Below are 15063 nucleotides of genomic sequence, written 5' to 3'. Positions count from 1 at the left end.
ACACAAGTCCACATGCAGCACATGAGCTATAAACCCCAAAGATTATCTTTCGATGTGCGGCAAAATCTCAGATAAGCACAAACAAGCATTCAGCCTCCTGGTTAAATCTGCTGCATCATCCCTCCTCTCCAAACCTCGGCCTGCTGACTGCTCTGCCGCTCCAAACCAGCCAGCAAACAGCAGATAGATGTAGAGAGAAAGATGCACGGTCATAGTGACAACAGGATTTATTTAGAGTTCACCTTTCGACTGCATTTCATGTGAGATACTGGTTTATGCAGATGGTTGATGATGGCTGTGATTTTGGAAAGCGGGGCAAAAGGAAATGGCGCAAAGTGCCAATGAAATGGAGAGAATGTGGATGAGGACAGAATATTCAGGTCACATTTATAAAAAAAAAGTATAAAATGAACACTGATAACAAACATTGGAGAAAAACACCTGTTAAAAGACTAAAATGTCCTCATAAACGTCCGTGACTGTCTGGAATCATTGCACTGCTCACTGAGTGAACCTCAAGCCGTCCTGTGGCATGGAAAGACTGATACGACACAGACAGACAGTGTTCAGAGGAGTCAAGATCATGAATGTTTTACCTGAGGAGCATGGGCACAAAGCCAGGAAGAACACCTTCATTAATTTATAAATTAGACGCATAGATAACAAACGACTGATTAATTAATAATAATGCCCTTATATTAAAAAGGAACAGCAACACGAGGATTTAGATCAGGGATGGGCAACTGGAGGCCCGGGGGCCGCATATGGCCCGCACCCTCACTTGAAGTGGCCCTCAGTACAACTACATGCATTTCAGCATGAAATCTTAAAAGTGAAGTGAAAAATGCACAAAATTACTTCTTACAATTAATGTTGGTCTGCTGTTCTTGCACTGAAAAAAAAAAAGAAATCCCAGTACCGTATTTCCTCAATTTAAAGCCGGGCCCCTATTAATGACCGGCTTCATTTAGTAACCGGGTGTAAAAACAATTTTTAGTAAATAAAAGCCGGCCTCTTTTATAAGCCGGGTGTCTTACCGGTGTTATGTCAAAGTTTCCTGCTGTCCTAGTCATTCTCTGTAAAGTCGAGCCGTTTATGCATGTTCTTCTGGGGTTTTTGGTAGTTTAGACATTTTAAATCCTGCTTAAAATGAACATTCAGCGTGCTGTTCATTGTTTGTTTACATCCGAGTACTTACAATATGGCCGACATCCGGGTAACTGGCTACAATGCGCTGTGTAAAACACTCTAAAAAGTGCCGATCAGAGCTGCTCTGATTTTCTTTTTTTCAATAAAAGCCTCCTTCAAATAATAGCCTGCCCCTATTATTAGCCGGGTCCCAAACTGTTTTTTTATTGATAGAAGTCCCGGCTACTATTTGACGAAATACGGTAAGTAGTTATTTTTTATTTGCTTCAAACCTTTTGTATTCCTATTTATACTGTTATTCATGCATTTGAGCATGAAATATGTTAAGTTACTGCACTGTAAACATATTTAAAATTACAGTTTCATCATATCTGGTGAAGTGCACGGTCCTATATGTGGCCCTGTGGTAGTGTCCATGAAAAATTGTGGCCCCCTCCCGCATTTAAGTTGCCCATCCCTGATTTAGATGATGAGAAGAAAATATCTTTCAAGCAGTTTCTCCCCTTTGTCTTTCTAGTCAAAACTAAAAAGCAAATCCTCCACAGTCAAATGCATCAAAGTCAGAGTCTCCTTCGAAGTCAAAGCTGTTGAAGTGAGGGGAGTCGACATCCTGGCTGCAGGCGTGGAAGGAGCCTCCTGCAGAGAGGTCGGAGAAGCCCCCCGCCCCGTGGGCCATCTCTGGGGCTCTGCTAGCTAGAGGAGAGGAGGGGGAGCAGGAGTTGAGGTAGCCCAGAGCAGAGGAGGCCGCTGCCCCTCCCATCAGCAGGCACACCGCCCTCACTGCCCGGGCATCGCTGCTGTTGCCATGGCGAAGACAGTCTGACACACGGTGAGGGGGGGCCACGGAGACGCTGCGCAGAGAGCGCCGTGATATACTGGCTGTAGGAGTGATTTAAAAAAAGAATATCAACAACATATTATTTACAGTCGTTTCACTTTAACTCTATGGAGTCTTGGGCTATTCTGTCCGTTTTTTAATCCTTTTCATGTCTTTTTGTGTCTTTTTTGGTCATTTTGTGTCTGTTGTGTCTTTTTTAGTTATTTTGTGTGTTGTTTTGGTCATTTTGTGCCTTTTCTTTTAAAAGTAATTTTTTTAGTCATTTGGTGTCTTTTTTTTAGTCCTTTAGTCCAACATAAAATGTGATTTTAAATCTTTTTTTTACTTTCAAAACACTATCATGCTCAATAAAAAAATGTAAATGTTGCAAATGTGAACAAAGGTTGCATATAAGAGGGTTACATCCAGTTCTATCATTTTATACTAAATATATTTGAGCTTGTCTTCAGTTTTACTTGGTATATCATCATCAAACTGAAACTGGCCTCATGGAGTTTACAGCCAGAACTTTAGAGGTAAATTTACAGTAGGGCTCCACGCTGCTTTGTTTTCTAGTCTGGATGTGATGAAGAAGTCTGGATTTGGAGCTTTTGGAGACTCCAGAGGGTTAACCTGAGCTGCAAACTATCTTTATTAGATGGGACTGGACCAAGTATAAACACCAATATTAACCATAATATGTTTGCTGAACATGTTTCATAATTTACTTGTTATATTAAATGCTTGTTTTGGATGTGTTGTTTAAAGTACCAATCTGGAGGATTTCTGTTCTGGCAGGATTTATGGTCATAAGCGACCATCGTTGCAGGTGTGTTTTTGGATCTCACTTTAATTATTTTTGCAGTTTAATTGCCATTAGTCATCGCTCTTTTCTTTGTTTGTTTTGCCCTAGCAACCGTCAACTCACGGTGCTGGCAGAGACCAAAAAAATACAGCACACCACTTCACACACAAATTAGTTGAAGAGCAAGTCTGTTGTGTTCTCTCTGCCCTCTGCCTACACTTTCCACTATCGCTACTTGTGATTTTTTTTTCTGGAAAGTCAGCACACTGCAAAAAAGGTGTGTCTAAAGACAAGATCAAAACACTAAATCTGAGGGAAATGATCTTGCTGCATGGACAGATAATTTCACTTGACAATATTTCTTTAATTTACGATTATTAAATCTAGAAATAAGTATGTTGAACGCTTAAAATTAGGAATTAACTCTTAAAACAAGATAAATTATCTAACACTTCTAAATCTAAAGTTGTTGTTTTTTATCTTGGTAAGAAACAAATAATTGTCAGTGCACTCTGCTCGGGCCAGTTCATCGCTGCTTGCAGCTTTAATTAATCTTGTTTAAAGAGTTAATTTCTTATTCTTTCTTAAGTGTTCAACATGCTTATTTCTAGATTTAACAATCTTAATTTAAGAAATCTTGTCAAGTGAAATTATCTGGCCATGCAGCAAGATCATTTCCCTCAGATTTAGTGTTTTTATCTTGTCTTTTGACACACCTTTTTTTGCAGTGCAGAAATCCAGTTCGTAATACTGCAAACTTTGACATCATTGCTTTAATTGGTGAAGATGTTTTGATAAAGTTACTGTGCATCTCTCAGCCACCAGACAATATATAATGATAAATATTATATAATTTATATTAAATATATAATCCCCCCTAATGCAGCTTTGAGTGGGGAGTTATTACATGTGGATGAGCTGATAGCTGACCTTGGTTTGGGCCTCTCTCTCTGAAGGAGCCTCCCCGTTCAGTGACTCGAGACAGAGGAGGGGTTCCCTCACAGATCCTGGGAGAGCCAGGGTCTTTGTCACTGGAGGAGTCGGGCAGGGGGTCTCTGTCCGTGATGCAGGGAGTGATACTGCGCTGTCTCTGAAGGGTCAGGGGAGACATGACACCCTAGAAAATGAGACAAACACACCGTTATAATATCAAAAATATACTGTGTAACGGTCAAGGCTATTATAGTTAAGGAAAAAATGAAAACTAGAATTGAAAAAACATTTTCGTTAACTGAAATAAAAAAATTTAAAAAACGATGAACAGAAACTGTATTGTGTGGTTACAAAACTAACTAAAATTAAAGTGAAAATGTCCTTATTTTTCATCTTTTTTCAACGTTTTTTATACAGGAAGCATTGCTAAATATGTTTATTGAGACTGGGATGTTACACGACTATGTGAATCGATTTTCTTCAAAAAGGTCAGCACTTCACTCGAACCAAAAGTAAAAACACCCGGAGCTGCAAGAGTTAATAACCTTAAACCTTAATAAACAAAGTTTTAAAAAAAAGTTAATAACCTTATTGGGGTTGAGATGGATAAACCAAAGGAAATAAAGGCAAAATTTATTGTGACATTTTGAATCTCGCAACCAACAAATACAGCATTACAAAACAACTAAAACTGACACTAAAAATAATAAAAAACTAAACAAAAACTAAGTATTTTCAAAAAAGAAAAACTAGCAAACTCACTCTAAAAACTAATTAAAACTAACTGAATTTGTAAACAAAAAGTCACAACAAAATTAAAACTAAAACTAATGATAAATCCAAAACTATTAGAACCTTGGTAACGGTAACACAAAAGCCTGACATATTATGGATGTTTGTGGATATTCTTAAATTAGAGGCATTTAATAATATGCTAAAATGAAAACACGTCCGAATGAGTAAACAGCCGGAATCGACTCAAGTCAGAACTGCTGACTCACCTCTCTCACTTTCCTGATCAAGTTCAGCCAAACACTGTGAAAGGTGAAAAGTAAAAGATGAGTCATTATATTTGAACCAGTTCCAAGCAGCCAGACTCTCATAGCAAAACAAGAGCACATGTAGCGATTGTCCCCAATCTGATAACCATCTGCTGTAAACATGTCAGATAGTAAGTGGGACAAGGGAGACCTACATTCCGTCTGTGTCAATATGTCACCATGAGCAGATAACATCTGATAATGACTGGGGCAAAAGACACTCTGTGTGTGTGCGCGTGTGCATGTGTGTGTGTTTGTGTGTTTTTGCGAAGTAAGGACATTTCGGACGGTCCTCACTTCTTTATAGGCTCGTTTGAGAGTTCAGACTTTGTTTTAGGGTTAAGGTTACAATCAGGTTTATGTTAGGGTTATGGTTGGGCATTTAGTTGTGATGCTGATTGTTAGGTTAAGGGTTAGGGTAAGGGGCTAAATCAGGGATGGGCAGCTTAAATGCTGCAGGGGGCCACAATTTTTCATATAAGGCCGTGCACTTCACCAGATATGATGAAACTGCAATTTTAAATACGTTTACAGTGCAGTAACTTAACATATTTCATGCTCAAATGCATGTATAACAGTATAAATAGGAATACAAAAGGTTTAAAGCAAATAAAAAATAACCACTTACTGTTTGTTTTTTTTTCAATGCAAGAACAGCAGACCAACATTAATTGCAAGAAGTAATTTTGTGCATTTTTTCACTGAACTTTTAAGATTTCATGCTCAAATACATGTAGTTGTACTGAGGGCCACTTCAAGTGAGGGTGCGAGCCGTATGCGGCCCCCGGGCCTCCAGTTGCCCATCCCTGGACTAAATAATTCACTATTCCGATGAGGGACCTCACAAACTTAGTACTTCCTACATAGTGAGGACCAGAACACGTTTTTAACCAACAGAGTGAGGACATTTTTGCAAAGTGAGGACATTTCTGCTGGTCCTCACTTCTTTAAAGCCTTTATATATTTATATATTTTTATACATAATGAAGAGGGATAAGACAGGAAATAAAGGCAAAATTTACTGTGACCTCTTTTAATCTCCCACCCAACAAATACCCCATTTCAAAAAACTAAATCTAATAAAAACTAAACTAAAACTAATAAAAACTAAACTAAAACTAATAAAAATTAAACTAAAACTAAAGCATTTCAAAAAAAGAAAAACTAAACTAAAACTAGCAAACTCACTCTAAAAACTCATTAAAACTAACTGAATTTGAAAACAAAAATTCACAACAAAATTAAAACTAAAACTAATGAAAAATTCAAAACTATAATAACCTTGCAAGGGAATTCACTATTCCAATGAGGGTCCACACAAAGATAGAAGTACAAGAATGTGTGTGTGTGTGTGTGTGTGTGTGTGAGAGAGCGAGAGAGACCTACTTGCACTCCTCTGGGTTGTCAGTGAGGAGCAGCAGGAACTTGTTCTGCGGCAGGATGAGGGCGAAGCAGCAGTCCCTCCGGCCCCCTGGAGGCAGCTTGGGCAGGTCGAGGATGTCTCGTCCCTCTGCGATCGACTCACAGTTGGTGTGTAGCGCCACCACCTGGTCTGGAGGGGACTCTGCATCACGGCACACCAGCAGGTTTCCCTCCAGGGTCAGCACCAGGTACTTCTCCTTCCACTGCTTGAACATGAAGCCTCCTGCAGCAAAAAAACAAAACAAAAAAGGAACAGAGACAGTGTTTTAAGCTAAATGATGCTCACTATGACAATGCCAAGTTGCCAGTGGTTTACAGGTATAATTTTGGCCATATTCGCTAACAAGTTTAGCATGTTAGCATGCAAACATTTGCCACACAAAGTAATAAAGAGGCTGAGAACAGCACACTGCAAGTACAATGAACTGGCCCGAGCAGAGTGCACTGCAAATTATTTGTTTCTTACCAAGATAGATAGATTTAGATTTAGGCATGGTGCCATTAGATTGTAGTGTCCTAAATAGGTGTCCATTGTGTAATAACGATTATAGATGTTGAGCACATGTTGATGGACGAGGAAGATCTGCTCTACTTCTCCATGCAGAGGATTACAGCCGAACAGGTGGATTTTGCAAAAGAGAGAGAGAGAGCGAGCGATAAAGGTGTAGGAGTTAAACGGGCTGCCTGCACTGCAAAAAAAGGGTTTCTAAAAACCAGATAAAAACACAAAATCTGAGGGAAATGATCTTGCTACATACATGCACAGATAATTTCACTTGACAAGATTTCTTAAATTAAGATTGTTGAATCTGGAAATAAGCATGTTGAACACTTAAAAATAAGAAATTAACTCTAAAAACAAGATAAATTATCTGACACTTCTAAATCTAAAGTGTTTTTATCTTGGTAAGAAACAAGTAGTTTGATGCATCCAATTTTCATTTATTTTATTAAGGTATTTTTTTAATCTTTTTTTTTTTTTTTTTTAATGAGCATACTTGGCATCCTGTGTTTATTTATGTATTGCTATTATTAGTATAATTGTAATTGTTTTGTATTTATTTTTATTTTTATTTTGTGGGTTGTCTTTTTGTGGTTCTTTGTTCTATTGTACCCTTTAAAAAACAAAAATGCTGAAATTAAATAAATAAACAAATAAAAATAATAATAATTATATATATATATATATATATATATATATATACATATAAAATAAACAAATAATTTTCTGTGCACTCTGCTCGGGTCAGTTCATCGCTGCTTGCATCTTTAATTTACCTTGTTTTAAGAGTTAATTTCTTATTTTAAGCGTTCAACATGCTTATTTCTAGATTTAATAATTTAACATGCAGCAAGATAATTTCCTCAGATTTAGTGTTTTTATCTTGTTTTTAGACACCACTTTTTGCAGTGTGTTGTCCTGGTATCTACTGATGTGCTAACATCTCTTTTGATTTGACATTATTCTTATTATTATTATTATTTTTATAATTTTTAAGCGTGTTTAAGAGAGAAAGATGATGAATAACTGCTGACATCAGCTGTATCTTCTGCCTCGGCCCTCTGAGCCACCATGACGCCGCTGTTAAATTAAATCAATGGAGATATAAAACAGATGTAACATCAGCACAAAGACACGAGACTCTGGCCGAGTCCTCACTTGGCTCTGAAAACAAACATCTCGTCATTCTGTAAAAACACATCTGGGAGCGATTATATCACACAAAGTGACTCCCAGACTGATATCAGTCATCTCAGAGTTGGAGTGTTGATCTGAGCCAGTGTTCCTCTTCACTCATTGTTTAGTCTAAAGCGCTTCTTAGTGGAATAAATACCAAGTATTTATTATCAATGCTTGGCGGAAAAACATCCATCTAAATTTAAGAGTGTGAGAGTGGCATTTTGTCAGCCAAAGATCCTTCAAAAAGCAGAATCCTTTGTTGTTTTTGTATTTGTGGCCTTCAATAAGGTTTTTTTTTTTTGTTTTTCACTATATTTCAGATCAAAACTCCCATTTAATTGCACCGATTGCTCTGATTCACTGTCAGATTGTGACTCATACAAACACTGCAATCATAGGTGACTCATATGTCAAGTATAAACTAGAGCTGCTATAATTATTCGATTAATCGAACAATAATTTATTATTAAATTAATCGTCAACTATTTTGATAATCGAATAATTGGTTTGAGCAGTTTTTTTAAAGACAATAAGTCCAAATTCTCTGATTTCAGCTTCTTCAATGTGAATATTTCTGGTTTCTTTGTTCCTTTATGACAATAAACTGAATATCTCTTTGGTTTGTGGACAAAACAAGAGATTTGAGGACGTCATCTTGTGGTTTGGGAAACACTGATTGATATTTTTATACATTTTATTGACCAAACAACTAATCGATTAATCATTTAAATAATCGACAGATTAATCGATAATGAAAATAATTGTTAGTTGCAGCCCTGGTATAAACTGCAGTTGTTACACTGCAAAAACTGAAATCTAAGTAAGATAAAATATCATTGATCAAGGGGATATATGCTTATTTTTTGTCTGATCAGATAGTTCTTCTTAGTCAGCAGTTTTTATTTTAGACTGTTTCTTTTGTTTGATATAAAGATTCCATGGCTTTTGCCTTATTTCAAGAATTCTAAGAAAAATATTCTACATACAGATAAAAATCTTTGTAGCTGTATCAAGAAAAGTTCACTAGTTTTTAGTCTGACTTTGCTGGTTCCAAGAAATATAATGCCTATGCATATCATTATGTCAAGATGATGGCTCGAGCATTTACTTATTATTAATTCAAGAATATTTTTCAACATATTGAGAAAATAGGTCACGTGTATTTCATTAGAATACACTAATTCTAAGGTATTTTAGGGTTCATTGAGATTAGATATTTTTACTTGTTTTGGAAAGTCTTGACAAGCCAAATTTACTTGTTCCATTGGCAGATAATTTTGCTATTTTCAAGCAAAATACACCTATTTTTTTGTACTTTTCCCCTTGTTTTTAAGAGCTGACTTTTTGCAGTGTATGCAGAGTATTTTTAAAAACTGCATCAAGTGACCCACATATAACCTATTTAATCCCACCGATCACAATAGTGACCGTAAAAATATTTCTTAGTTATAAGGCTCTATTCCTGCAGAATATGTCAAACAAAGCTGCCCTGAGCCAATGGATGTTCTCCTCCTCCAATCACATTTGAAATGTCCAAAAGTAAAAATGGTATGTCTGTTACAATAAAGTAACAATGTTGAATTAGACCGATAACTGCTTTTTTTGTTTGCTCTATGTATTGTCCTCTCAATATTCATATTGGTATTGTTGTATATTTGATAATGTAGGCCAAAGTCACACTAGAATAACAATCTAGTGGCAATGTTGGAGACTACCAGTAACAGAACTCTACATTTGTTAATAACTGGAAAGGGAAATATAATCATTTTTATGACTGCATAGGAGAAATATGTTAATGTAGTCTATAAATCAAATAAAAAAATCAAAATGACTTTAGAAACAATAGCTACTCAATAAAATTGAGGCAACAGATTGTACGCAATATTATTATTTAAATCTAACGTTACAAGTTGAGTTAATAACAACTTAACAGGAAGTGCCTGTCAATTAAAAACTGACTAATTCTATTGTGTTGGATTCATTCAAAATTCTCTTGATTTAGAATTACATACACATAAAGATTATATTTAATGTGGTCTATCTCAAACATTTTTACAGTGTAGATACAACATCTTATCCCAGCGGTCACTATTGTGACCGAACATAAAACACACTTTTTCACCTATTTTTCCATCAAAATTGTTTAAACTAATGGTTGATTATTTCAAAGGAGTACTAATGACACATCATTTGGATATTTTCATGTCTGGGAAAAAAAATTGGGATTAAATGGGTTAATGCTAAAAAGAAAATAAAAACAGTCCATCAAAGGTTAATGGAGGCAGAGCAATACACACGAATGAGGGAATGAGGGAATCAAAGCAGGCCTACCATATTTCCTGAGGAAGCCTCGGTGAACGCCTGCTGTGCTCATGCCTGTGGTCATCACAGCAGCAGGGACGAAATGAGAGGCAGAGCGTTTGATGCTGAAAAATAGGGTAAGAGAGAGAAAGAGACAGAGATAGAGAGAGAGAGAGAGAGAGAGAGAGAGAGAGAGAGAGAGAGAGAGAGAGAGAGAGAGAATAATCCCCACTATTTAGGCCTCCCTTGTTTAAACCCGTGCTGTTGTGAGTGGGATTGGAACTGCACACATACACATCATATGAGGCCAAATAATCATAAAACCAACGGATAAATCCCAGCAGGTCGATCCTGTGATTTTCATGGCGGCGGCCATCACCAGATGTCACATTGGACTTCTCCCATGATGCTCCTCTCCCTCAGCAACACATTTAATCCTCTACTTCCAGTCCTGCACACAACATATGGGCCATTCATAATAGCTCATCATTAAACTGTCATCAAACCCGTTTGCCAGTGTTTCTCTGTGCCCTTGCATGGCCTCAGAACCAGGGCTTGGATCACCTCCCGCTCAAGCAGATTAATACAGAGGGATTATTATTCTTGCACAGCTGGAAATTGGTTGTTGCAGCGCTGCAGATAGGCCCAACCAAGATTTTAATCTGGTCCGACCTGGGATACATGCCCCATCGCAAGCTACAACCTCAAAGTTATAAACTGTTTTTCAATGTCATATATATATCTGAGCTGGATTAACCACCACTCATTGTCTCAGCCTGCGCTCGCTTATCACAGCTAGAATGACATTACGTAACAGGAGGCATCGAGGAGAAACACGGTCACACCACAATAATGCATAGTCCAATACTCATGGATAAAAGGGTTGTGGTGGAAAGAGAGAACAGTTTATTTATCTCATGGGGAGATCATTTTTTTACATTTAATTTTACCTTTATTTTACCAGGAAGTCCCTTGAGATTGCAGAGATCGAGGGAGACCTGGCCAAGATTGGTTGCCAGTTACAGATTAAAATGACAGTGACAAAACAGGGGAACATATAGTAAAAACAGCAGAAAAGAAAAATAGGCAATACACAAATTATACATACAGAAAGGTGCTGAATCCAACTCAGGTAAAACAAGTGCACTTTTTTCAGTAACATGGACCGTTTTGTCATAACCCGGCTCCCAGGCTATGACAAATACGGACCAGGACACAAAGGATGTCTAGAAATTAATGAATTTATTAAATTAACTTAAGTACAAATGTGAAGTGTGTAAGTCAGTAACATCACTAATGTAAATGTGGATGTCTGAGCAATATGAAGTGTAAATGTTGTGTGAAAACAAAGCAGAGACCAAACAAAGAGAGAGAGAGCAGCGTTGAAACTGGGTTTTTATCCTTTTAGGAGCGCCTGAACCAGGTGCTCCAAATCTGCAGTCAAAAATTTCCCCAGGGATACTAGGTTTGTAAAATGTAACACAGTTTGCAAATTATTCCAAGACCATGGGACAAAGTAGGAGAAGGCTTTTTGCCCCACTCATTGAGGACTCTTGGAACAAGGGAGGTGATCCAGAGGAACGAAGCTGAGCATTGCTGTTGATCTGTGTCAGGAGGTTACATAAGTAAAAACCATGTAAAGTAAATAGGATTTAGCAGGAGATGACAAAAAGAACCGATGAAAAACAAGCAAAATACTAGTAAAAACACAGCTGGAAAGCAATAAAACGGGATGTCAACATACTGCTGTTCATGCTTCCCTTTCACTTTTGGGGTCACATTCTGCTGGAAGATCCCACCTGCAGCTAGAATGAGTTCAGTGACCTGCTCAAAGACACTTCAGCAGGCCTCACCATGGATGGGCCTACCTGGCACAGGCTTAGGGCCCCATCTGAAGGAACTGTTAACAAGTCAAGAAAAATAAACACAAACTATCACAAAGAAATGACTACAGAGAGAGACAAACTGTTTATGAAGAGATGCAACAATAAGACTACCACAATAAGACGCAAAATGACTAAACCGAAACATGAAAGTGACTGCATACAGCCTCTCTTTTGCACTTGGGTCCTTACTACATTCTGACAAAATCATATGAATAAATGCTCATTATGACCTATTATTAATGTTGGTAGGCTAATTAAGACTCATTAGGCTGTTTTGTCTTCATTCTAAGGCTCAAAAATAAGGTTTGTGGCTCCATTCCAACTGTTTTTCTCCTATTTTGGCCGGCAATGGCTTTCTCTGTTAGCATGGACAGATAATTTCACTTGACAAGATTTCTTAAATTAAGATTATTAAATCTAGAAATAAGCATGTTGTATGCTTAAAATAAGAAATTAACTCTTAAAACAAGATAAATTAAAGCTGCAAGCAGCGATGAACTGGCCCGAGCAGAGTGACCTGACAATTATTTGTTTCTTACCAAGATAAAAAAAACTTTAGATTTAGAAGTGTTTTTAGTTTATCTTAATTAAGCATCCAACAATCTTATTTCTAGATTTAATAATCTTAATTTAAGAAATCTTGTCAAGTGAAATTATCTGTCCATGCAGCAAGATCATTTCCCTCAGATTTAGTGTTTTATCTTGTTTTTAGACACACCTTTTTTGCAGTGTAATGTTTGTCTTCATGCTTGACAAACAACTATAAAATATACACAAAAGTCTATTAAAAAAACACCAACAAATATGCATAAAATCTCTCCCTAAAAGGTTGTCGAAAGGATAAATGCTCTAAAATGTATTGCCTGACACCAGCAACATGCCAAAACATTTGTGTGAAGCTTATTTAGTTTTTAGTGATTGCCAGCGATAACCTGCTGTGTTTATAGTTTCTGACAAATCGTAAACAGAGCCGGTTATTAAAAGCCAAAACCAGGTTCTCATGCTTATAGTGACTGTTATTTTTCCATCTGACAGATCTGACAGTGACTGAGCTATCACATGGATTTTGTATGAACTCATACATGAATAAAAGAAAGCAGATGTTGGAAATCTAGGAGTGACAGACTTTAGTGAGGGTTGGGCTCATTTAGGAATCTGCTTCACTGTGTGTTGATGGTGATGTGTTCACTATTGCTGGTTTCATCGAAAAATACCCAGTATGGATGATCAACAACTCTGTTAATGTGTGTATGGGTAATGTCAGTCATTTGGAGAAAAAAAGTAATGTTTATGTAGATTAAAGCATATTTTGGTAGCTTAGAGTATCCATATATTTAATTTCATGTATTTTCTAGAACGTTGTACACAAGTTGAGTGTATGCATTTTACTCTTCTTTATAATTCTGCTACACAGCATTTTGAAAGCGGCTTTTTAGGTTTCCTATGGGTGCTGGAAATCCTTGAAAGCACTTGAATTTCAATGTGGTGTTTGCAAGGTTTGAGCATTGCTTAAACTGCTTGGAAAAATGTACACTATATACGATGTCTACTAACAAACAGGTGGCAGATATTGCTGTCATACAATATGATTTAGGTTAATATAGCACAAAAGCATCTAATATAATGTGATTAAGAAGTGTAATAATCTTGAAACCATATATACATTATGTATCTATCTATCTATCTATCTATCTATCTATCTATCTATCTATCTATCTATCTATCTATCTATCTATCTATCTATCTATCTATCTATCTATCTCAAGGATGGGCAACTTAAATGCGGGAGGGGGCCACAATTTTTCATGGATACTACCACAGGGCCACATATAGGACTGTGCACTTAACCAGATATGATGAAACTGCAATTTTAAATATGTAAACAGTGCAGTAACTTAACATATTTCATGCTCAAATGCATGTTTAACAGTATAAATTGGAATAGAAAAGGTTTGAAGCAAATAAAAAATAACCACTTACTGTGATTTCTTTCTTTTTTTCAGTGCAAGAACAGCAGACCAACATTAATTGCAAGAAGTCATTTTGTGCATTTAAACACTGAACTTTTAAGAATTCATGCACAAATGCATGTAGTTGTACTGAGGGCCACTTCAAGTGAGGGTGCAGGCCATATGCATCTATCTCATTATTGTGACTTGTGAGCAGCAGTATTTGTTCTGGTGTGTAATGAATGAGGCCAACAGCAGGGGGCAGAAGAGCTCCTGTAAACTGCAGGCAGTCACGTGTCATTGAGGTCCTTGTGATGTAGCAACAGGTTGGGGGAAGCAGCTTGTTTGGCTGCAGTGAGAAGATGAAGAAGACGAAAAGGAGGTTAGCTCATTGTTAGCATCCCCATGTGGCCCTGGAGCTGGGAGAGCAGGAGGAAGGTGTTTCCCATGTCTACCATCCAATAGAAACTCTTCTCCCAAACTAACAGGTTGTTTTGTTCAACTAACAACTAATACTGGCACTGCAGTGTGAGAGAACTTAATAACTGGTGTCCATATGACTTTCTTTGTTGGTGTTATAAGTAAAAGCATGTGGCTGAAACTGTGTTAATCCACTTTAGCTTCATCTAAAAAGTCCCTAAGTCTTTAAGTCTTGGTGCTCGGTGAATCAGGTTTGCAGGATTTTGGCGTGGCCTAAACCTAAACACTGGTGCCCATCCCCCTCAAAACCCAAACATTCACTCCTTCCAGGCCCATCCAGCCCCAAAACTTTGTGGTTTTTTTTTTTCTGAGTAGAACACCCCTCTTTCTTGTACAGGACCCCCTCTGCGACCCTCTCCCCTCCCTCCCTGCCTCTCTCTCTGTGCTTCTATCTGGGAGCAGTGAGAGCACCATTGCTCAAGCTCCTATTGAAAAGAGAGCATATACAATGGGGTCTTTCTCAGTCCCTCTCTGTCTCCATTAAAGACCCTGGGAACACAACACTGTCCACAGAGCCACTCTTAAAGGGCCAGTGGGACCCAGGTCCTCGCAACCTGAGTCCCGGCACCTCCCATCATTTTCATGGGAAAAGAAAAAAAA

The 15063-nt window shown here is 37.5% G+C and overlaps 1 protein-coding gene across 1 annotated transcript; it reads right to left on the bottom strand.

Annotated features, from left to right (window-relative positions):
- Window positions 1–209: 209 nt before the first annotated feature.
- Window positions 210–6033, bottom strand: si:ch1073-83n3.2 (uncharacterized). Its single transcript, XM_059330708.1, has 4 exons — window positions 6026–6033; window positions 4706–4739; window positions 3702–3888; window positions 210–2028 (listed from the first exon to the last, which is right to left on the bottom strand). The coding sequence occupies exons 3-4, from the start codon at window positions 3880–3882 to the stop codon at window positions 1673–1675; spliced, it is 537 nt and encodes a 178-aa protein (XP_059186691.1). The 5' UTR covers window positions 3883–3888; window positions 4706–4739; window positions 6026–6033; the 3' UTR covers window positions 210–1672.
- Window positions 6034–15063: the final 9030 nt, after the last annotated feature.

Source organism: Centropristis striata, chromosome 4 (genome assembly GCF_030273125.1).
Source record: "Centropristis striata isolate RG_2023a ecotype Rhode Island chromosome 4, C.striata_1.0, whole genome shotgun sequence".
NCBI classification, from domain to species: Eukaryota; Metazoa; Chordata; class Actinopteri; order Perciformes; family Serranidae; genus Centropristis; species Centropristis striata.
The sequence above is the reverse complement of the archived record's forward strand: the minus strand, read 5'-3'. Positions and strand labels throughout refer to the sequence as shown.

What these genes read in the sequence shown, in the direction of transcription:
- si:ch1073-83n3.2 (XM_059330708.1), bottom strand. Translation starts at nt 3,882, where the DNA reads ATGTCTCCCCTGACCCTTCAGAGACAGCGCAGTATCACTCCCTGCATC. An exon ending in AGAGAGAGGCCCAAACCAAG is followed by an intron (nt 2,029 to 3,701) that starts GTCAGCTATCAG and finishes TCACTCCTACAG; the next exon opens with CCAGTATATCACGGCGCTCT.